Consider the following 22,217-nt stretch of genomic DNA (forward strand, 5'->3'; position numbering starts at 1 on the left):
TGATATAAAGTCAGAATTGCGAAATATAAAGTCAGAATTGCGAGATATAAAGTCAGAATTGTGTGATATAAAGTCAGAATTGCGAAATATAAAGTCAGAATTGCGAGATATAAAGTCAGAATTGTGTGATATAAAGTCAGAATTGCGAAATATAAAGTCAGAATTGTGTGATATAAAGTCAGAATTGTGAGATATAAAGTCAGAATTGCGAGATATAAAGTCAGAATTGCAAAATATAAAGTCAAAATTGCGAGATATAAAGTCAGAATTGCTTGATATAAAGTCAGAATTGTGTGATATAAAGTCAGAATTGCGAAATATAAAGTCAGAATTGCGAGATATAAAGTCAGAATTGTGTGATATAAAGTCAGAATTGCGAAATATAAAGTCAGAATTGCGAGATATAAAGTCAGAATTGTGTGATATAAAGTCAGAATTGCGAAATATAAAGTCAGAATTGTGTGATATAGTCAGAATTGTGAGATATAGTCAGAATTGCGAAATATAAAGTCAGAATTGCGAAATATAAAGTCAGAATTGCGAAATATAAAGTCAGAATTGCGAGATATAAAGTCAGAATTGTGTGATATAAAGTCAGAATTGCGAAATATAAAGTCAGAATTGCGAAATATAAAGTCAGAATTGCGCAATATAAAGTCAGAATTGCGTGATAAAAAGTCCGAATTGCGAAATATAAAGTCAGAATTGTGAGATACAAAGTTAAAATTGCGAAATATAAAGTCAGAATTGCGAGACAAAGTTAAAATTGTATAATCATAATTTTATAGTCATAATTCTGTGATATATATATAATTCTGTGATATCAGAATTGCGAGATATAAAGTCAGAATTGCGAGATATAAAGTCAGAATTGTGAGATATAAAGTCAGAATTGCGAGATATAAAGTCAGAATTGCGAGATATAAAGTCAGAATTGTGTGATATAAAGTCAGAATTGCGAAATATAAAGTCAGAATTGCGAAATATAAAGTCAGAATTGCGTGATAAAAAGTCCGAATTGCGAAATATAAAGTCAGAATTGTGTGATATAAAGTCAGAATTGTGAGATACAAAGTTAAAATTGCGAAATATAAAGTCAGAATTGCGAGATATAAAGTCAGAATTGCGAGACAAAGTTAAAATTGTATAATCATAATTTTATAGTCATAATTCTGTGATATATATATAATTCTGTGATATCAGAATTGCGAGATATAAAGTCAGAATTGCGAGATATAAAGTCAGAATTGCGAGATATAAAGTCAGAATTGCGAGATATAAAGTCAGAATTGCGAAATATAAAGTCAGAATTGTGTGATATAAAGTCAGAATTGCGAAATATAAAGTCAGAATTGCAAAATATAAAGTCAGAATTGAGAAATATAACGTCAGAATTGAGAAATATAAAGTCAGAATTGCGAAATATAAAGTCAGAATTGCGAGATATAAAGTCAGAATTGTGTGATATAAAGTCAGAATTGCGAAATATAAAGTCAGAATTGCAAAATATAAAGTCAGAATTGAGAAATATAAAGTCAGAATTGAGAAATATAAAGTCAGAATTGCGAAATATAAAGTCAGAATTGCGAAATATAAAGTCAGAATTGCGAAATATAAAGTCAGAATTGCGTGATAAAAAGTCCGAATTGCGAAATATAAAGTCAGAATTGTGAGATACAAAGTTAAAATTGCGAAATATAAAGTCAGAATTGCGAGACAAAGTTAAAATTGTATAATCATAATTTTATAGTCATAATTCTGTGATATATATATAATTCTGTGATATCAGAATTGCGAGATATAAAGTCAGAATTGCGAGATATAAAGTCAGAATTGTGAGATATAAAGTCAGAATTGCGAGATATAAAGTCAGAATTGCGAGATATAAAGTCAGAATTGTGTGATATAAAGTCAGAATTGCGAAATATAAAGTCAGAATTGCGAAATATAAAGTCAGAATTGCGTGATAAAAAGTCCGAATTGCGAAATATAAAGTCAGAATTGTGTGATATAAAGTCAGAATTGTGAGATACAAAGTTAAAATTGCGAAATATAAAGTCAGAATTGCGAGATATAAAGTCAGAATTGCGAGACAAAGTTAAAATTGTATAATCATAATTTTATAGTCATAATTCTGTGATATATATATAATTCTGTGATATCAGAATTGCGAGATATAAAGTCAGAATTGCGAGATATAAAGTCAGAATTGTGAGATATAAAGTCAGAATTGCGAGATATAAAGTCAGAATTGCGAGATATAAAGTCAGAATTGCGAAATATAAAGTCAGAATTGTGTGATATAAAGTCAGAATTGCGAAATATAAAGTCAGAATTGCAAAATATAAAGTCAGAATTGAGAAATATAAAGTCAGAATTGAGAAATATAAAGTCAGAATTGCGAAATATAAAGTCAGAATTGCGAAATATAAAGTCAGAATTGCGAAATATAAAGTCAGAATTGCGTGATAAAAAGTCTGAATTGCGAAATATAAAGTCAGAATTGTGAGATACAAAGTTAAAATTGCGAAATATAAAGTCAGAATTGCGAGACAAAGTTAAAATTGTATAATCATAATTTTATAGTCATAATTCTGTGATATATATATAATTCTGTGATATCAGAATTGCGAGATATAAAGTCAGAATTGCGAGATATAAAGTCAGAATTGTGAGATATAAAGTCAGAATTGCGAGATATAAAGTCAGAATTGCGAGATATAAAGTCAGAATTGTGTGATATAAAGTCAGAATTGCGAAATATAAAGTCAGAATTGCGAAATATAAAGTCAGAATTGCGTGATAAAAAGTCCGAATTGCGAAATATAAAGTCAGAATTGTGTGATATAAAGTCAGAATTGTGAGATACAAAGTTAAAATTGCGAAATATAAAGTCAGAATTGCGAGATATAAAGTCAGAATTGCGAGACAAAGTTAAAATTGTATAATCATAATTTTATAGTCATAATTCTGTGATATATATATAATTCTGTGATATCAGAATTGCGAGATATAAAGTCAGAATTGCGAGATATAAAGTCAGAATTGTGAGATATAAAGTCAGAATTGCGAGATATAAAGTCAGAATTGCGAGATATAAAGTCAGAATTGCGAAATATAAAGTCAGAATTGTGTGATATAAAGTCAGAATTGCGAAATATAAAGTCAGAATTGCAAAATATAAAGTCAGAATTGAGAAATATAAAGTCAGAATTGAGAAATATAAAGTCAGAATTGCGAAATATAAAGTCAGAATTGCGAAATATAAAGTCAGAATTGCGAAATATAAAGTCAGAATTGCGTGATAAAAAGTCCGAATTGCGAAATATAAAGTCAGAATTGTGAGATACAAAGTTAAAATTGCGAAATATAAAGTCAGAATTGCGAGACAAAGTTAAAATTGTATAATCATAATTTTATAGTCATAATTCTGTGATATATATATAATTCTGTGATATCAGAATTGCGAGATATAAAGTCAGAATTGTGAGATATAAAGTCAGAATTGCGAGATATAAAGTCAGAATTGCGAGATATAAAGTCAGAATTGCGAAATATAAAGTCAGAATTGTGTGATATAAAGTCAGAATTGTGTGATATAAAGTCAGAATTGCGAAATATAAAGTCAGAATTGCAAAATATAAAGTCAGAATTGAGAAATATAAAGTCAGAATTGAGAAATATAAAGTCAGAATTGCGAAATATAAAGTCAGAATTGTGTGATATAAAGTTGCAATTCTGAGAGAAAAAGACAGAAGTGCGACTTTTTATCTCACAATTGGGACTTTTTTTCTCACAATTGCGAGTTTACATCTCGTAATTCTGACTTTATAACACATAATTGCGAGTTTGCATGTCGAAATTCTGATATCTTTTCTCAGAATTGTGAGATATAAACTCGCAAATGCGACTTATTAGGCCAATTCTAAGGAGAAAAAAAGACTAACTTTTTTCCCCCTCAGAATAGTTTAAATCTCACAATTCTGACTTTATTTCACATAATTGCGACTTTATATCACGCAATTCTGACTTTATATCTCACAATTCTGAGTTAATATCTCGCAATTGTGACTTTATATCTCACAAGTGCAACTTTATATCTCGCAATTTTGACTTTATATCAAGCAATTCTGAGAAATAAAGTCAGAATTGCGAGAAGAAAACTCAGAATTGTGAGATAAAAAGTCACAATTACCTTTTATATTTTTCATTCTGTGCCGTAAACAAGCTTCCATAACATAGCCTTCAACATTAGAAACATTTTGAACTCAAAACATTGGTGAAAAAAATGTTATTAAAAGTAGAATTTCATATTTTCTCCATAAAATTTGTGGAATGGTGCATAATCATGAATGATGCGGTGTTCTGTTGCTGTGCTTTCTCAGGGTTGTCGCAAGGGCTATTGCGGAAAAAAAAGTGTGAATTTTCCTCAAATCAACTACTGTCAGTTTGAAGAAAATCTTCCTGATCATGTTATTTAAGCATTGTAACAGCTACTTACCTGAATAATAAGCCATTTCTTTCCACAAAGAGATGCAAACCCCACCCAGCAGCCAATTCTAAAGATTTCATTGGTTATTTCAGAGTGCTGATTGCATACACAAAGCCAAAACAAATAACAAACTCAGTGACTGTACCCTAAACTCAACTTTAACCTTAAAGTGTTGCAAGCAAATTCTGGTAAATAGATAGATGACATTACCGTTTGTCGTGATCAAATTCCGTCCGGATATTCCTAGTATATAGTCAGTTAAAACAGTATGCGAGTAGTATATGCAAATTACTTAAGGCAAAAATGACTTGGATAATAATAATAATACATTTTATTCATAATGCGCCTTTCTCAGACACAAAGCCCTTGGATGACCAAGGTCTACTACTTGCAAGAATCTGAAGTGTGCATTTGATGGACATTTTAGTATCTGGGTTGTGAATGGCAATGAACCGATGCAAGTGATGGCAAAAGTCACGACGTCCAAATTTCATTCACACAATGATCATCACTCTCTCTTTTGAGTAGTAAATACTTATTTTGAGTAAGTCATCTATTTAAATGCAAGAGGCATCTTAAAGCAACTCTATCGCCCCCTTGTGTCTTGGAGTCGTTACCGTCATGTTTGCTGTGAGCAAATCAATAAACTAAGTTCAATTCTCAATGTTTGACATTTAGGGGGAAAAAAATAAATAAACCCTGACACACTTTTCAGTATGGGAGAGTTTATTTTTTGGTAAATAATGACTAATTGTTGACCACAAGAAGACATGTATGAATTACGTTGGGGTTAAAATTTCAATTTCTAATCTTTTTCAGGCCTCACTGCCCGAGTCGGAGTCGCTGTAATCTGCAACCAGAGACTTTCCAGCACACGAGTCAATGTTGTTGTCCTCCTCTGATGAGGTTCCTTCACGAGTCTCTGTAGTGCAGCTGTGAGTATTTGTGTCCTTGCTCGCGTTCACATTATTTGTGAGAGGAGAAGATGAGTCACTGGGGTTTATGTCCACAGCTGCTGGGTTAGTGTCAGGAGACGACGAGTTGGAGTTCATAACGTTTCCGCTTTCAGTCTTGCCATTTTCGGACTTCCTGCGTACCAGAATGTGTGGGCTGGGAATAGTGGAGCTGAGTGCTTTAGCTATGGCTGCTCCTCGACCCTGTTGGCCTAACTTTAGCAAGAGGCTCCCGGCAGCGCCCCCTGCCGCCGAAGACGAGGTACTGAACCAGGAACGAGTCGATATCTGTTTCCTTTTTGACTGCTGACCCTCATCATATGCTGGAAGAGAAAAAGATTTATCCAGATCAATATATGTATAGATTCATTCATTAAAGCAAATAAAAGATGAACAAAAAGAGTAACAAAGGGTAAAATAAATGAAAAAAAAATTACTACACATACATTAAATAAATAAATAAATACATCGATTTATGACTTGAAAAGAGAGCAGATCCGTTGGAAGTAAATGGAACGGTCAGACTCACAGTCTGGAATCTGAAGGGTGAGTAGTGAGGCTAGCTTCTTATCTTCTTCTCTCTCTGGTAATAACGGGATGGACAGGCCAGTCCTCATTCGGACTGCATTGTCTTTTTCCACCTCCTCGGCAATCACTTTCTTCTCCGACTGTATTTGCAAACCAGGAATAGATTAACGTGCAAATCTTTCATGGCAGATGCATATCTGATGCAGCGGCCAATGTGTAACCCACCCTGAACTTCCTGCGGAGGACGCTGTTCAGCTGAAAATCATCTTTCCAGCTGGACTGGTGATCTTGAAGCTCATTGAGAGACGGGATGGCGGCACGTAGCTTCTCCTTATCCTTTCCTCCGTGATCTAATTTATACATGGCATCCGTCTCCAGCTTCTCTTTCTCACTGTGCTCTATAGGGGAAAACAGCACACTGAGCCGAAATATCCTGATGACTGTCATACAAATAACCGTAATTAATTACTCTTTTTCTTCATATCAATATTAAAATATTTGTAATAAATAATGTTAAAAATATGGGTGGACGGACAGACAGACTGCTATGGTTTTGGAATATAGGTTAGCTCATAAACAGAGATGGATGGACAGACAGATCGTGAGACAGACATACAGACAGATATATAGATAGATAGATAGATAGATAGATAGATAGATAGATAGATAGATAGATAGATAGATAGATAGATAGATAGGCAGCCAATCAGACACACAGACAGACAGAAATGCAGACAGACAGACAGACAGGGAGGCAGACAAATAGGCAGGCAGACAAACAGACAGGCAGTCAGGCGGGCAGGCAGACAGACAATCAGACAGACAGACAGGCAGACAATCAGACAGACAGACAGGCAGACAATCAGACAGACAGACAGGCAGACAGACAATCAGACAGGCAGACACACATGCAGGCAGACAGACAATCAGACAGGCAAGCAGGCAGTAGGGCTGAACGATTTTGGAAAATAATCTAATTGCGATTTTTTTAACCAATATTGCGATTGCGATTTAATATGCGATTTAAAAAAAAAAGTTATTTACCTTCTGTATTAGTCGACAAAGACAAGCAATAAATCATTGTACAGTAGGGATGGGAATCTTTAGATGGCTCATGATCCGATCTACTTTTTTTCTTATTAATTAATCTTAATAACTCTTAAAATATGTATTTAATTACATGTGTAAAAACACATACTTTAAAAAATAAATATAAAAAACTTTAATTAAACCAATTACATGTTAAGAATTTTAAATAGCCTATATAAAATAATATAGCTTCAAAATATAAAAGCTAGTAAATAAAGAGAAACAAAAAAAAAAAAACCTTACAAGCAATAAACAAAGAGTGGTCTCAGTATTTAAAAGTAGGCTGTCTGAATGTTTTTCATTCAAGAGCTGGAGTGATTTCCCCTCAGTTTAGATACGATAAGCTGCATTCACACTAATGCATATATCTCTTTTGAAATTGTAAATGTTGTTTGTCCTGTTGGTTTAAGATATAACTGACCGTGTTTACATTAATTTCGCGTCATAAAAGCATTTTGACATGCAAGTACATTTACCAATGAGTCGCTCACGGCCGCATGCACGAGCGCTCTTCACAAAGCACGCGTTAGTATTTTAAAATAAAAGCAGCCTTCTCAGTGATTTTCATGGTTTTAATATATAAGCCAACTGCATTCCAAAAGACATAAATAATGCCTCTGTGAAGCATTTGTAAAGAAAATTCCCGCGGGAGAGAACGCGCACTGCAAGTGTAACGTTATAACATCAAGCAAAGCGGCAAAACCTGTTCAATGAAGCCCGCGAATGTCCTTGTAATTCGGTTAAATCCCGAACTTTATGAAATAACGTTACTATGTTTTGGAAGGGTCGAGCGGTGTCATGTGTGTGAGTGAGGAAGAGAGAGAGCGAGAAAACAGAAGCAAGCAGATTCAGAACACGGTTCGTTTCTAAGCACGCGCAGCGTCATTACGCATGTGTTTAAAAACTAAGCTCAGACTCGATTCTGAAATTCTCTGAATCGATCCAGGATAGTTGAGGAGAGGAGAGAATAAATAACACAATAAACTGTTCTTTTCTGAACGCCAGACCGCGTAGCGTGGCAAGTTGATGCTTTATCTTGCAGACTGCTTTTCTCTCGCGTGTCACGTGACCAGTATAATCGCAGCTCTTGCGATTACAAAATCGCTTTTCATCATATCGCGATTTTATCGCAAATGCAATTAATCGTTCAGCCCTAGCAGGCAGTCAGGCAGGCAGACAGACAGTTAGACAGACAGGCTGACAGACAGACATGCAGACAGGCAGGCAGACAGACAGACAGGCAGACAATCAGACAGACAATCAGACAGGTAGACACACATGCAGGCACACAGACAGACAGACACACAGGCAGACAGACAGACAGGCAGACAGACAATCAAACAGACAGGCAGACAGACACATATGCAGGCAGACAGACAGACAATCAGACAGACACACACACACACAGGCAGGCAGACAGACAGACAGACACACACACACACACAGGGAGACAGACATGCAGACAATCAGACAGACAGGCAGACAGACAGACACATATGCAGGCAGACAGACGGAGAGACAGACAGACAAGCAGACAGACGGAGAGACAGACAGACAATCAGACACACAGACAGACAGACAGACACACAGGCAGGTAGACACACAGACAGACAGACAGGCAGACAGACAGACAGACAATCAGACAGACAGACAGACAGACAATCAGACAGACAGACGACAGCTGGAGTATGGAAAGTCTTGGCTCATTATTCTTCTATAATAATAATAATAATAAATTTGTGTTTCGCACCAGTAGTGAGTATCTGCTCATTCTCAGCCATGTCCCATCTTTCTTCCTTCCTTTGGGCTCCACTCACAATGACATAATCACAGGTGGCCGGGTCTGTCTGCATCTCTATGTAGTTCACACACAGATGGCACTTCATCTTGAACCTGTGGTACACAAAGCTATAGGTTAACACATGCTGCCTCGTGGCATACGAAACTGAACAGTCAGAGATCAGACGGCATATAACCTGTATATTGGAGTTGTGTAGTAATTTCCCACTTTCGACTTCTCTGCATTGTATCGAACCCCTTTAAAGACAAAACGAATTAGACATCATTTTTAATCAAGAAATCCTGGTTAATTTATTTAACATAATTTAGTTGAAGAGGATTGCATTGAGAAAAGGTATGTACAATTTACATACTATATACTACAGAAACAGTACGAGTAGAATGCACAAGTCTTACCCATGCCGATATGATTCTTACAGCCATCACACCAAATATTATAAGGCATCTCAAATCTGTGAACACAAAACAGGCAATCATCACATGTGAATCAAAAAACAGTGACAGATACTGTTTAAAGAAAATGTGTATTACCGGATGATGAGGATGCCCTGAGACAGTTTCCTGGCCCTCTCCCGCAGCGGGTGACTTTTCCTGTAGCCGTTGATGGAGCCATGCTGGTATGAGATACATATGTCAGGAAAATCATCTTTAATATACAAGATGTCACACAGTCTTGAAAGACAGAACCCAGAAAAATTGTTGTCCTCACCTTGGCTGGATCGAAATCCGGAGGGTAGTACTTGTTCACTCCTTTACGTTCACCCTAAAACAGAGAACACACATTATAATAATATTTCCTTTTTTTAAACAGAGCCAGTGTGTTATTATTAACTAAAACTATGGAAAATGGTTTTCAGAAGTTGAAATAAAGCTGAAATAAAATGTAAATTAAATGAAAAACTTTTACATTTTTAACAAAAAATAAACCTGAAATAAATATTAAAGCTCATTAGTATTTAAAATGAACGTAAAATTACTAAAATAACAACTAAATCACATACAATAAAATTGACTAAAACGTTAACTAACTATTTCAAACAAATTATAAAAATAAAAGCGAATTCAAAATATTAATACATAGTAATATGTAAATAATACTTAAAGAAATGGTCCATACCATTTTTTTTTTCTGGTTTAGATCAGCTCCAGATGATTTTAGTATCAATCAGAATACAACTGCAGAAAAGAACATGGAAGAGAAAAACTAACATTATTATAAATCATAAATATGTTGTTTCATATTCTCATAAGTTGCCTAAATGCTGAAAAAATATGGTAAGTCAATGCATTGTTTCGTGGACATTATTACGCTTCACGCTTCGCTTAATATATATCAAAGTAGCTACCGTGGTAATACTGTCACTCCAGTGCTTTTACAGGATTAATTAAATTGCCAGAGCAAAAATTATAACGTGTTATAATTACAATAACGAAAATTAACAGCAGTTGTCAGCTGAAACACGATATGTCTTAAAATAACCAAAAAACAGCCGACTAAATGTCAAACAACAACCACTGCGCAAACGTTAAGCTATTTACACTACTAATACACGTAGAAACATATGAACATTATAAAACAAATGAAAATAACGTCCTACGTTAAAGTACTGACCAAACAACCGTCTGCGTAAACAGCGTCTGAGTTTCCTTGTCCTCGTAGCCTCGCTTCACGCGAGAGCTGAGTGTTCCGACAGTGCCATCTGTCGAGCGGAGGACGAGACGCGCTCGACAGGCAACTCAAAATCTGTTAATAACAAGTTTATTCAGTTAATAAAATGTACGGTTATATTATAAATAAGATATTAAGACAAGGGGGAACCCTCTGAGATGGAAAAATCCGCTGTGAGTCAATCGTGAGGCGTAAACAACATCCGTCTATTGGCTCACATTCACTCGGAATAACCATGACATGTTTGCCAGTTGGGATTTCGCTCGCAGGTGCAGGTGGGCATTTTCCTGCCAGTGAGAGGTACATAATGGAACATCTCTGGAGTTTATTTTTGAGCATGTGTAGCCAGGTGGTCAGAAAAACTTGGACATTTGAGGGTTTTTCCAATCTTAGGCATGGAAAAATAGCCTACCTGAGGTAAATTTACTCCATTTTGAATGCCAGAAACTATTTGGAGTTTGCGTTGAACCAATGGAGCAATGGGGAATAATACCGTATATATTATACATATGTGCTGGTCCAGTATGATGGAGGGATGTTGAGAAAGGTGTGAGTGGATGAGAAGTGATGGAGGAGGCAGGAGCTTCTTGTGCGCTGGTCAGATTTACAGCATAAACAGCCCTTGCCTGGCGAGTTTGAGATTCCCCACTAATTCCCGCAGAATGCTTCCCAACACTGGAACGCTGCTCTTGCATTCCTGCCCGGTGCAGACGAGCCCTATATGGGCCCGCCGGGAGACCCGCCGGTGAAGGAATGCAACACAACTTTGGTATAAGGTCACCCATACCTTAAACACCCCTGAGAAATGACCCTGATCTCACACACGATACACCTGAGCATATAGACACATGTTATTATCTTTATAGTCATTTAGATTGGGCTCTTGGGAACCAGGTGTTTGCCAACAGGCGCACTTGAGAAAAATTGTTTCAAGTTGCATAATTTAAAAGATTATTATACTTTACAGACCACATTGGACTGTGTAGAGTGATTGTGATTCATTAATATTGTGTTGTTTTGCATCCATCTTTACTGAGAATGATCTTATCAGAAAACAAAAGTATGAGGAATGCTGAGAGATATGTAGCTACTTTTTTTAAGACTAAATCCATGAGTGCATGCATAGGTGAGCTCTTGTGATTTGTACCAGACAGACAAAGCTCTTTTCCGTGGGTCCACACCTCCCTTCCATGTCACTGTGTGTTTTACAGTGTGTGAGTGAGACTGTTTTTCCACTCTGTGACTTTGATATGAGATTCCTGCCTGACTCAGACTGCCTCGGATTCCTAGAGGGTCTTTCAGGACATGCCAGATGGGTTGCCGTATCCCCCACTGTACTTCCATTAACAGGTTAAGCTTTGGTGCACAAATCCTATGTTGTTGTTGTTTTTTGACCTATTTAATAGTTTGATAAAATATCTTATATTCTCAGCTTCAGATATCACACCCATGGACTGTTGGCTGAAGGTCTGATGCATAAAGGCACACAAAATCCTCTGATCATCTGGCTGAATTCTACAGGATTTCCGGGAGACGTGTGTCGCGTTCTTTCAACGGTCCACCGAGAAACAAATCCGGTGTGATGCCAAACCCTCTTATGGAAGAAGAAAGTCATCGTTTACAACTGTGACAATGAGCGTTTATCAGGATCAACTAAACGATGGATTTTAAAAAGAATGTGAAGTTCGCGGCATAGACTCTTTAAACGATGTCAGAAAGCTTCACTTGAGGCACTTATAGTGAACGACTGGTTTCACACGGGTCTGTTGTTGTTGGGACATTGATTTTACATTTTCATGCCCCTAATCATGACACTGAACAAACTTCTGCCATCGTTCTCAAAGTCTGGCTTCTCAAGACTAATTATCTTATAGAAATTAGAATCAAAAAGTAGCTACTTAGTATGAAAATTGGCTACTTTTAAACACATCAAAAATGTCTGTACAGATTTTACGATGTGGCGATTTTGTATGAATTTCTGTGATGAGATTCGTATGGAAACGTATGGTTTAAAAAACAAAAACATAAACATAAAGGTCTACCCTGAAACTTAACCATCAGTGGGGTGTAAGCAGATACAAATACGTGCGGTGCAAATGAGACTGTATGAATTCTTAAAATTTGACACAAATTTGCCAGAATGTAAAAAGTGTGTGTTGTGGTCACGCTGTCCAACAACTAAAACATGTCATAATTTTGATGTAGTCTGTTAAATTATGCCACCTCGGTTGTGCATTTGTTCCCCTAATAATTTAATGCCTCCTCGACAGTTATTCCTTACTTAATTGCCCAAACTATCCTTTTAATTGTGACATGTAAGCAGTGAAATCAATTGGACTCTAAAGCAGGATAAGAAAAATCTAATCCAAATTTTCTACAAAATGTAGTGTTGACTGCATTCATCGAGTTAGTTTCCTTAGTTATTGTTAAATATATATATATATATATATTTACATCTAATTCTTTCCTCAATTTATAGGAAATGTATATTGATCATAACTACAAATGAACATGAAGTTGCAAACTAGTTAAAGCCCCTACTGAGTGAAAACATAATTCATTTTGCATGCTTGAAAAATAAAGCCCTCTTGGTGAAAAAAGTTTTTGGAGAAAGACCCCACCGGGTACCACTCATCTCCACTACAAATAGGAAAAAGAGGCTACAATTTGCAAGAGCTCACCAAAATTGGACAGTTGAAGACTGGAAAAATGTTGCCTGGTCTGATGAGTCTTGATTTCTGTTGAGACATTCAGACGGTAGAGTCAGAATTTGGCGTAAACAGAATGAGAACATGGATCCATCATGCCTTGTTACCACTGTGCAGGCTGGTGGTGGTGGTGTAATGGTGTGGGGGATGTTTTCTTGGCACACTTTAGGTCTCTTAGTGCCAATTAGGCATCGTTTAAATGCCACGGCCTACCTGAGCATTGTTTCTGGCATGTCCATCCCTTTATGGCCACCATGTGCCCATCCTCTGATGGCTACTTCCAGCAGGATAATGCACCATGTCACAAAGCTCGAACAGTTCTGAAGGCGGAAGGGGGTCAAACACAGTATTAGTATGGTGTTCCTAATAATCTTTAAGGTGAGTGATATTCTGACCCTATTTTTGAAAAGGAAAAAAAGGAATGTCTAATGTTTTTCAGGCTCAGTTTTGTAGTGTAAAGTGCCATACAAATCCTTCCTTATTTTCACTCCATCATCATCTTTTTTTCCAGCTTTATTCAAGGATGGAATCATACATATATCTGGGAGGACAAAGAGGAGTAAGGAAAGGATAATAAACTGAAGCAAAAAGGAATATATCATACTTTGGTTGTTTTGGCGAGACAAATAGCTATTATATTCCAAATCCATTCCCTCTTACGGATCTAATTCAGTCTTTCTCCTTTGGTGTCTAGGGACACAACAGACCTGAGCACTGCGTGTTCACTCTGGTCTGGATGAAGACGTCCAGTTTTAACAAGGTTGTAAGGTGGTTTGAGCCAACAGCATGGCAGCAGCACCAGTGGAAACTGATCTCACTGTAATCTTCCTCATGATGGATGGGTTAAAAAGAGTTATAAATTAAAACAGACTAGCTGAGAAGAGATTTCTGTGGAAGTTTCCCTGTAAAGCAGATTGTTTTATGGACCCGTGTCAGATTTTAAACCGCCCGACGATTGGCTGAAATCCTTTTCCATTGATCTTATTTTAATATTGATGGATGTCTGACTGGAAAACATTCCAAACTGCTCACAATCCAAACTCTAGGTATTTTTCTTAAAAAAACTGCACTCAATAAGAATTGGCATTATTCTCAGACTAGAATTATAATTATTAAAAGATTTAGATACATTTTGTAAAACCACCATAGATTTATCAAATAGACCATTAAATTATAACTGCAAAGTAAGGCTTTGTGGTAAAGCTTGGTTTTCTGTTTATACCTATTAACTTTAATATTTAGGTAACATCCTCAGTTTTAGCAGTGTTAGCACTGAACAGCCACACAGAAAATTCAATACAACATTCAGTAATAATTACAATAAGGTAAGAAAATATATGAATAGTGGAGTTTAGTTAAAAAAAGTTAGAATAAAGAGACTTGAAGTAACTTCAACCCTCCTTTTATTACAAATATTCTTTCAAAATTACTACATCATAATATAATCATAATGGTAAGCACAAAGCAAGGAATGTTAAATCAAACAGTAAAACTGTCAACCCTGTTGCCATCATAACGCCCTTTTATTACAATAATCCTGTAAAAATGACATCTTTTCAATAAGTGGACATTTAAAGTCACGTAACATTGTTCTTACTTAGAATTTTTTTGCTAACTTTACTTAATGTTCAATAATTTGTTGAACTTACTTAAAATTTCTTAGTATGTTTGCATGCTATGCCTTCGTTACTCAGAAAAGCCTAATGGTAAAATAAAGCCAAAAATAGAAAAAGCAATTAATTTATTCATGCCGCAATGCACTCTGGGAGTACACTTCCTCAGATCATAGACAGAATTAAGTTGACAAAACTTGAATTAATTAAGAACAACTTGATGCAATTAAGTTATGCTTACTTAAAGAAATTATGACAACTAGTTTGCATAATAAAATTAAGTAAACTGACCAAACTGGTTTTTACAGTGTAAATGTCTCCTGTTTTTAATAGGGCACGATCTTAGAATGTCAACCCTGTTACCATGCATGATTTTAAACAGTAAATGGTTGCTAAAAATTAGATATTTGTATAATTCCAGGATTCAATTATTTTTTTTTTAAGAGTATTATAATGGTGACCACAAAGCAAGTAATATTTAATCAAACTGTAGAACTCAACCCCATTACCATCATAACTCCCTTTTATTACTATAATTCTGTCAAAATTTCAAAGGCATCTTCAAAAGCATGTAAATATCTCCTATTTTGTCATAGGGAATGACGCTGAGAATTTCAACCCTGTTACGATCATTTTAAATAGTAAATGATTGCTAACAAGTAGATTTCAGATTTCTATTTATCAGTATTAAAATCTCTTTCTGACAATAAGCCATATAGTATAGCCATGGTGAGGTGAACAAGCCTTGCTGAACTGTAGAACTGTCATCCCTGTTACCTTTTTAAAGTGCTATACTCATTTATCCTTAAATTCCATAATGGATTTTATCAACAATGAAAGATGTTCTTTGTCTGGTAGAAGATTTAACAGATTTAACAGATTTAGATTAAAAATCTCGTTTTTACAGCTAAATATTAAGGTTGTCCATTTAAGAAGTATGTGGATGCTTGACACACTTAAAAAATTGATCTGAAATGTATGAATTAATGTATTAAAAAGATTTCAAGCTATACATTTCACAAAAAAATAAAAAATAAAAAAAATAATACGATTTTTAGATACTACAGAAAATGTCTCTGAAAAGTGATGTTTGATCTGAGAAAAGCTCAAGCAGAATTTGTTTCCAAACACAGCTTGGTTTGAGATTTCATTACCTAATTCAATAAATGTTTAAGTGCGACTTAAGTGTCCAAATATATTATGGTGCCGCTTTACTTATATAACACAAGACTGCTGAGATATCACTGCAAGTCATGCGCATTCACTTCTCCAGCACTGCAGGACTTCATGCCTTCATAGTTATATAAGGAATGTAAAAAAAAAAAAATCATATTTTAATAAAATCCCCAAATTTATGTATCCAAAGACAGCCATTATTCTTGGAATTTCCATTCAAATAACTTCTGTCATCTATTTAGTTTTTTTGTAATTATGGGCCTTTCTTCCATCCTTCATGCAGTTAACCCTTAATTTTCCATGTTCATCATTTTGTACAAAATCGGTCCAACCTCCATGATGTCTACGCTAGTCAGACGTCCAACAGCTTTAAACAATTTACCCCCATTTTCCATACTCTCAGCCGCTCAGACTTAAAGAAATACCAGTGGCTTTCCAAACATTACATCTAGTTGCCTCTAATCATAGCCACGAGTCCAGGTGAGAGAGTGAAGGGTTATTCCACCTCCCTCCCCTCCAGGCCGCACCCCATCATCCCCTCCGCCCCGCTTAGATGCCTATAAAAGAAACGGCGACTCTGGCGCATCTCAGCATCACCTGCGCTCTCATCCTGAAGAAGGAAAACCAGGCGAATAGACAAGAAGAACGATGCGTTCACTACTGAAGATCACCGTTCTGCTGTTTTGCGTTCAAGCGGGAGAAGGACACTGGCTTCGAACGCTACTGGGTAAGCCTGAAGGTCATGACCTTTGAGGAAAGGGTAGATTTATTACAGGCTCACTATTGCCGTTCCAAACCTGTATGACTTTTTTTCTTCTGTGGAACACATAGAAGTTATTACGAAAAATGTACTTTTTTTTGTCCATTGTGTAGTACTATTGTTTGGACCCCATTGACTTTTAATGGATGGGCTGCTACTTTTCAACTTCTATCATTAGTATTTATGTTTCGCTCTTTCTTTTTCAGACACAGACCTCCGTGACGAAGAGAGAAGAGGTGACGGTGAGGAAAAGGAGGATTCAGGGAGGGCGATTCGGTCGCCCCGCAGCGCTGAGTCCCCGTGTGCTCTGCACTCCATCCTGCTGCAGGTGCGGGACCTCGGGCTGGGATACGACTCGGATGAGACGGTGCTGTTTAAATACTGCAGCGGGACCTGCCCTCGCCTCGCCTCCAACCACGACCTCACGCTCACCAACCTCCTGCAGAGCGGCACCCTCCAATACACCGGCCACTGGCACCATCAGCCCTGCTGCCGCCCCACACACCACGAGGACATAGCCTTCCTCGACAACCTGCATCGCTGGCACAAAGTGGAGAAACTCTCCGCCGCTGAATGCGTGTGTATGGGGTAGAGACTGCCCAAATCTGGCTTCTGTCTGCTTATCCTATTGGCTTAGAGACTGTACAAATTTAAATAAAAGGCTGTTTAGGGGACGTTAATTCAGGAAGAAATAATATGTATGTATTAAGTTGTATAGGTTGCTTTCTCTGATGACATGGCTTATTCGGCTATAATTGCGTCTAAACGTTTAGTTTTGGTTAATGGCGACACAATGGCGTGTTTGAGTGGCCAATTCTGATTCCATCAGAACCAAAAACGCAAGATATTTATGTGCTCGTAAATTATTTATTTATTTGAAACCCATGTTTACTGCCAAATAAATTATTGATCATCTATATTTTATTGTGCTGCTTGTAAATATGTACAGTTCTGATTAAATATACAAACAAAAGTTGTTGTGTTCATTTCGTTTCTAACTACACTTTGCTTACAATTAAGAACTAACGACAAAAGTATGATAACATAAAAACATCCTAAATTATATAAAAATACATTTACAACGTATTTTCTTTTTTTTACCTTTTTTAATTGATTTTATATTAAAATACAAAAAATATGTATGACACAATCAAACTGATACAAAATAGTGATTCGCACTTCTTGAATGAGTCCTGCTCATGTGTTTGGTGTTCAATACACACTACTCAGCTGTGTCCTCTGGCTCCGCCCCCCATACCTGAACACACCCCTCCATCGAAGTCAAAAGGCGGGGCTCCGTTGGGTGGAAGGACAGCGATTGGACGACAGCTTTCCCAACAGGCAGCTTTAAAGTCAGCGAGCCCTACAAGGATAGATTACAGCTTTACATATTCAACTTGATATTATGGCATTGGCTCTGTGGGTCATGTGACTTATTCTGCTCACCTCCACCAGATCCCAGAAGTAAACATGGCCATCTTCTGAACAGCTCAGAACATGTGTGTCTTTATCAGACAGACAGCAGTCAAGCTTATAGCCTTTATTGACATGACCGGAGTACCTGTGAAGAGACACCATAGAAACATGTAATGTTCAAGTGATAATAGTATAAATAGTATAGAAATAATTATTTGACATATTGTTTGTATTTATTTACCAAATATTTATATTTATATTATATTTATATAATATATTTATATTATTTTATATTATTTATATTTTCAAAATAAATATTTAACAAATATTTATTGATAATTATTTGTTATATAAATAATTATTTATATAACAGCACCGTATTAATAGTTATTTAAAAATAAAAAGTTTGTGTTTACATAATATATGTGGGTGCACTGTGTATAATTATTTTGTATCAAAATAATTATACACAGTGCACCCACATATATTATGTAAACAGAAACTTTTATGCGATTAATCGCGATTAATCGTTTGACAGCCCAAGAAATAATACATTAATGTAGCAAATTATTTACCGTTCCATTTAACTTACATTTTGAACATGATTTGGCAGTTTAAAATGTGAATTACTTTATTTCACTCATATTTAACTATGCTTTTAAACATACATTTAATTCAACGGTTTTCAATAATGCACATTTATTTGTTAATGTGATAAGTGATTTATTTATTATTTTTACCATTTTTAACTAGGCTTTTAAACATGAAGTAAACTATTTTAAATATGCATATTTATTCTTCTCTACACTTAAAAAAATATATTTTAAAATATCGGTTTGCCACGTCATTTAATTTATTTACTGTTACATTTATGTACACCTTTAGACACTTTAAAATGTGCAAACTTTGTCAATTTGAAAAGTTTTGTTTAATACCCATTTTTATTTTTTAATTAACAAATTGAAAATAAAGTTCTCCATATACTTTACTTATAAAAGCCAAAAGAATCACATTGTTAAAAAAAAAAAAAAATGTTGTACATACTCTCCCAGCATCTCCCCTGAGCTTTTGTCCAACAGGCGCACCGTAGAGTCCAAGCTGGAGCTAAGTGTGCACTGACCGTCCCGACTGAAACACACACAAGTGATGGGATCTGTGGAGCAAAAATACACACAACAAAAGCATATTAGACATCACACAGTACAAAACATGTATTTTTTATTCCCTCATGTGCGATTTAACTCACTTCCAATGAAATCGACGTGAAGCTGCCCCATTCTCAGGTCATAACGCCTCACTCTTCCATCCACAGACCTGATAAACAACAAACTTCAGTTCCACACTCTTATTCTCACATCATATCCTACAATAAGATAAGCTTAGTTTGGTTCTGACCCCGTCAAAAGCTCATGCTCTGACACTTTTAGGCTGCTGATGCCATCCCGAGCCTCGTCCAGGATCTGGATGGGCTCCATCCGTCTGGATCTAGTGTCCCAACATCGCACCGTCCCATCAATGGAGCCTGAAGCATTAAGAAGCAACTGAGTCACAGTGAGATTGGATTGTGGTTATTCCCATAATCAATTATGATTAAATCGATTTCATAAAGCCTAACCCACCTGACAGCATCACAGTAGCCTCCTCATTAAACTGCACACAGTTCACTTTCTAGGGAACAAGCATAACATCTACCATAAATCATCTATAACTAATAATGAATTAATTAAGCAATTATCTTAGCAAAGACACATAATTAAGTCAGTATCATGGTGGGAAATGTGGTTACCCCTGCGTGCCCGCGAAGTTTGCGCGTCACCTGTCCAGACCCCACATCCCACAGAATGACGGTTTTATCCGAGCTGCAGGAGCACAGCTGACTGTTATCGTAAGAACTGCGAAAAGAAAGCGAAATTAACACAAACCAAACACAGTAGTGATGATATTTTAATGTAACGTATATAAGATATAAACACACCAGTCCACGTCCAGCACTTCATATCCGTGACCGGTGTAAGTCTTCAGCAGAGTCCCTCGACTCACACTCCAAAGCTTTAGAGATTTATCACTGCCACAGGTCAGCAGATAATTCCCATCCGCTGGAAGAACATGTAATATATTATATAAACGACAGGTCTGAGATTAGCTCTGTTTTCACTGGTGTTCCCCAGGGCTCAGTCTTGGGCCCTTTACTCTTTCATATTTATCTGTCACCACTTGGTCCTTTGTTGTGATCGCTTGGCCTCAATTATCACTTTCATGCTGATGATGCGCAAAATCTGGTGAACAACCTGATGCTGGTTTCCTCTTAGGCTGTATTACTGAGGATGAGTAATAATTTCTTGTGTCTGAAACAGTATAACAGATGTTATACTCATTGGTTCCCGTTATCAAATTTCCAAAGCTGGTTCACTGTTTTTGACTATTGATGGCTCAAAGTAAAGCGAGGAACCTTTCATTGCTAGTCTTTCACTGGATTCTTTTCTTTTTTTTTTTCAGAGTATTGTTAAAACATCCTTTTTTTTCAAGATTACGTCCTATTCTCTGTAGCTTAAAAACGGATTTAGAACGATAAAGAAAGCTGATAAAGATGAATGTTGGAAATCAAACCGTGAGAGCACCCATTGACTTTCATATTAGGAAAAAAGTAATATGGAAGTCAATGGCTGTCGCCGAGTAACGTAGGCTAAGCAATGACGGAAAAAAAATCATTGTTAGGTGAAACATCCCTTTAAAAGGAGTAGTTCACTTATAAAAAACTTTTGCTGATAATTTACTCACCCCCATGTCATCCAAGATGTCAAACCTCTTTTGACATCAGAAATTAAGGTTTTTGATGAAAACATTCCAGGATTTTCTCCATATAATGGACTTCATTGGGAACCAAACGGTTCAAGGTCCAAATAAACTTTCAGTGCAGCTTCAAAGGGCTTTAAACGACACCAGACGACGAATAAGGGTCTTTATCTACAACCCTTCGTGTCCTGACTCTAAAACAGATTTAATTTTGATAAACGAGTTTGAACAGGAGAGCCACGAACACGAATCACAGAACAGAGCAAGGCGAGCATTTGTGCTTATAAAATTTGTTTATTTGTTATTTAAACGACCGATCGTTGTGACTACATAAGACCCTTATTCGTCGTCTGGTATCGTTTAAAGCCCTTTGAAGCTGCACTGAAACTCTTATTTGGACCTTGAACCGTTTGGTTCCCATTGAAATCCATTAAATGGAGAAAAATCATGGAATGTTTTCATCAAAAACCTTAATTTCTTTTCGACTGAAGAAAGAAAGACACGGACATCTTGGATGACATGGGGGTGAGTAAATTATCAGCAAAAGTTTTTTAAAAAGTGAACTTCCTTTTTAAGCATGTTTGAAACAACAGCGTCACGCACTTAACTGTTACTTTTCTCAACGCTAATAATGAATGGCCAATCAGAATCGTTAGTACTAGAGGTAACTCTGTGAGGTAATCTTTAAAATGGATATTTTAAAGACTAACTTAGTGTATAGATCTCCAACAAAGTGATCAAATGAAATTGAAAAATGCAACCCGTCATGTACAACCTTCTTGAGATAGACAGATGTTTGTTTTAAGGTTAAAAAAGCAGATAGTTCCCTCACTCTTACCGTTGAAGCGCACGGCTCTCACGGCGCCCTGCTGACAGTCGACAGTCCGCAGAAGAAGCTGTGGCAGCTGAGGAGCTTGAGGACGGGGCTGGGGGAAAGCCATGACTCTAGCCTTAGATATTGAGTAAAAATTACATATTCAAGCGGTAACACTCCATTAAAACCAGAACTACTCCACAAACTGCATAAAACAAAACACACCGTTTTCTTCAGCGGAATGCATGTTGATGAATACTAGTGCTCATTACCGCCATCTAATGTGTCGGAAGACGCACGTTCTTGACATTTTTGTTCGCATTGTGTTAGTTTATAATGGAGGTTTAAAATGTTTTTTATTTTTAATTTCTTCATAACTATTTCATAAATCAGCATGTGATGGAAA

General features: G+C 36.2%; 3 protein-coding genes across 5 annotated transcripts; 1 reads left to right on the plus strand and 2 right to left on the minus strand.

Annotated features, from left to right (window-relative positions):
- Positions 1–5,200: 5,200 nt before the first annotated feature.
- yju2b (YJU2 splicing factor homolog B) lies at positions 5,201–10,625 on the minus strand. 3 transcript variants are annotated; one of them, XM_039694594.2, is made up of 10 exons: positions 10,475–10,625; positions 9,980–10,038; positions 9,572–9,625; positions 9,394–9,476; positions 9,259–9,314; positions 9,039–9,099; positions 8,813–8,955; positions 6,199–6,371; positions 5,975–6,113; positions 5,201–5,768 (listed from the first exon to the last, which is right to left on the minus strand). In XM_039694594.2, the coding sequence occupies exons 2-10, from the start codon at positions 9,980–9,982 to the stop codon at positions 5,308–5,310; spliced, it is 1,173 nt and encodes a 390-aa protein (XP_039550528.2). In that variant the 5' UTR covers positions 9,983–10,038; positions 10,475–10,625; the 3' UTR covers positions 5,201–5,307. The 3 variants fall into 3 exon arrangements, with proteins under 3 accessions (XP_039550528.2, XP_039550529.2, XP_039550530.2); XM_039694595.2 differs by having other exon boundaries at positions 10,461–10,545; XM_039694596.2 differs by lacking the exon at positions 10,475–10,625 and adding an exon at positions 10,209–10,405.
- A 5,310-nt stretch (positions 10,626–15,935) lies between these two features.
- LOC120495356 (persephin) lies at positions 15,936–17,471 on the plus strand. Its single transcript, XM_039694877.2, has 2 exons — positions 15,936–16,755; positions 16,995–17,471. The coding sequence occupies exons 1-2, from the start codon at positions 16,677–16,679 to the stop codon at positions 17,378–17,380; spliced, it is 465 nt and encodes a 154-aa protein (XP_039550811.1). The 5' UTR covers positions 15,936–16,676; the 3' UTR covers positions 17,381–17,471.
- Positions 17,472–17,874: 403 nt separating this feature from the next.
- wdr83 (WD repeat domain containing 83) lies at positions 17,875–22,073 on the minus strand. The gene is made up of 9 exons (XM_039694876.2): positions 21,836–22,073; positions 20,180–20,300; positions 19,991–20,096; positions 19,824–19,872; positions 19,600–19,726; positions 19,451–19,518; positions 19,249–19,357; positions 18,235–18,349; positions 17,875–18,151 (listed from the first exon to the last, which is right to left on the minus strand). Exons 1-9 carry the CDS (start codon positions 21,936–21,938, stop codon positions 18,011–18,013), a joined length of 939 nt encoding a protein of 312 aa, XP_039550810.1. The 5' UTR covers positions 21,939–22,073; the 3' UTR covers positions 17,875–18,010.
- Positions 22,074–22,217: the final 144 nt, after the last annotated feature.

This window comes from Pimephales promelas, chromosome 2 (genome assembly GCF_988280905.1).
Source record: "Pimephales promelas chromosome 2, fPimPro1.hap1.1, whole genome shotgun sequence".
In the NCBI taxonomy this organism is placed as follows: Eukaryota; Metazoa; Chordata; class Actinopteri; order Cypriniformes; family Leuciscidae; genus Pimephales; species Pimephales promelas.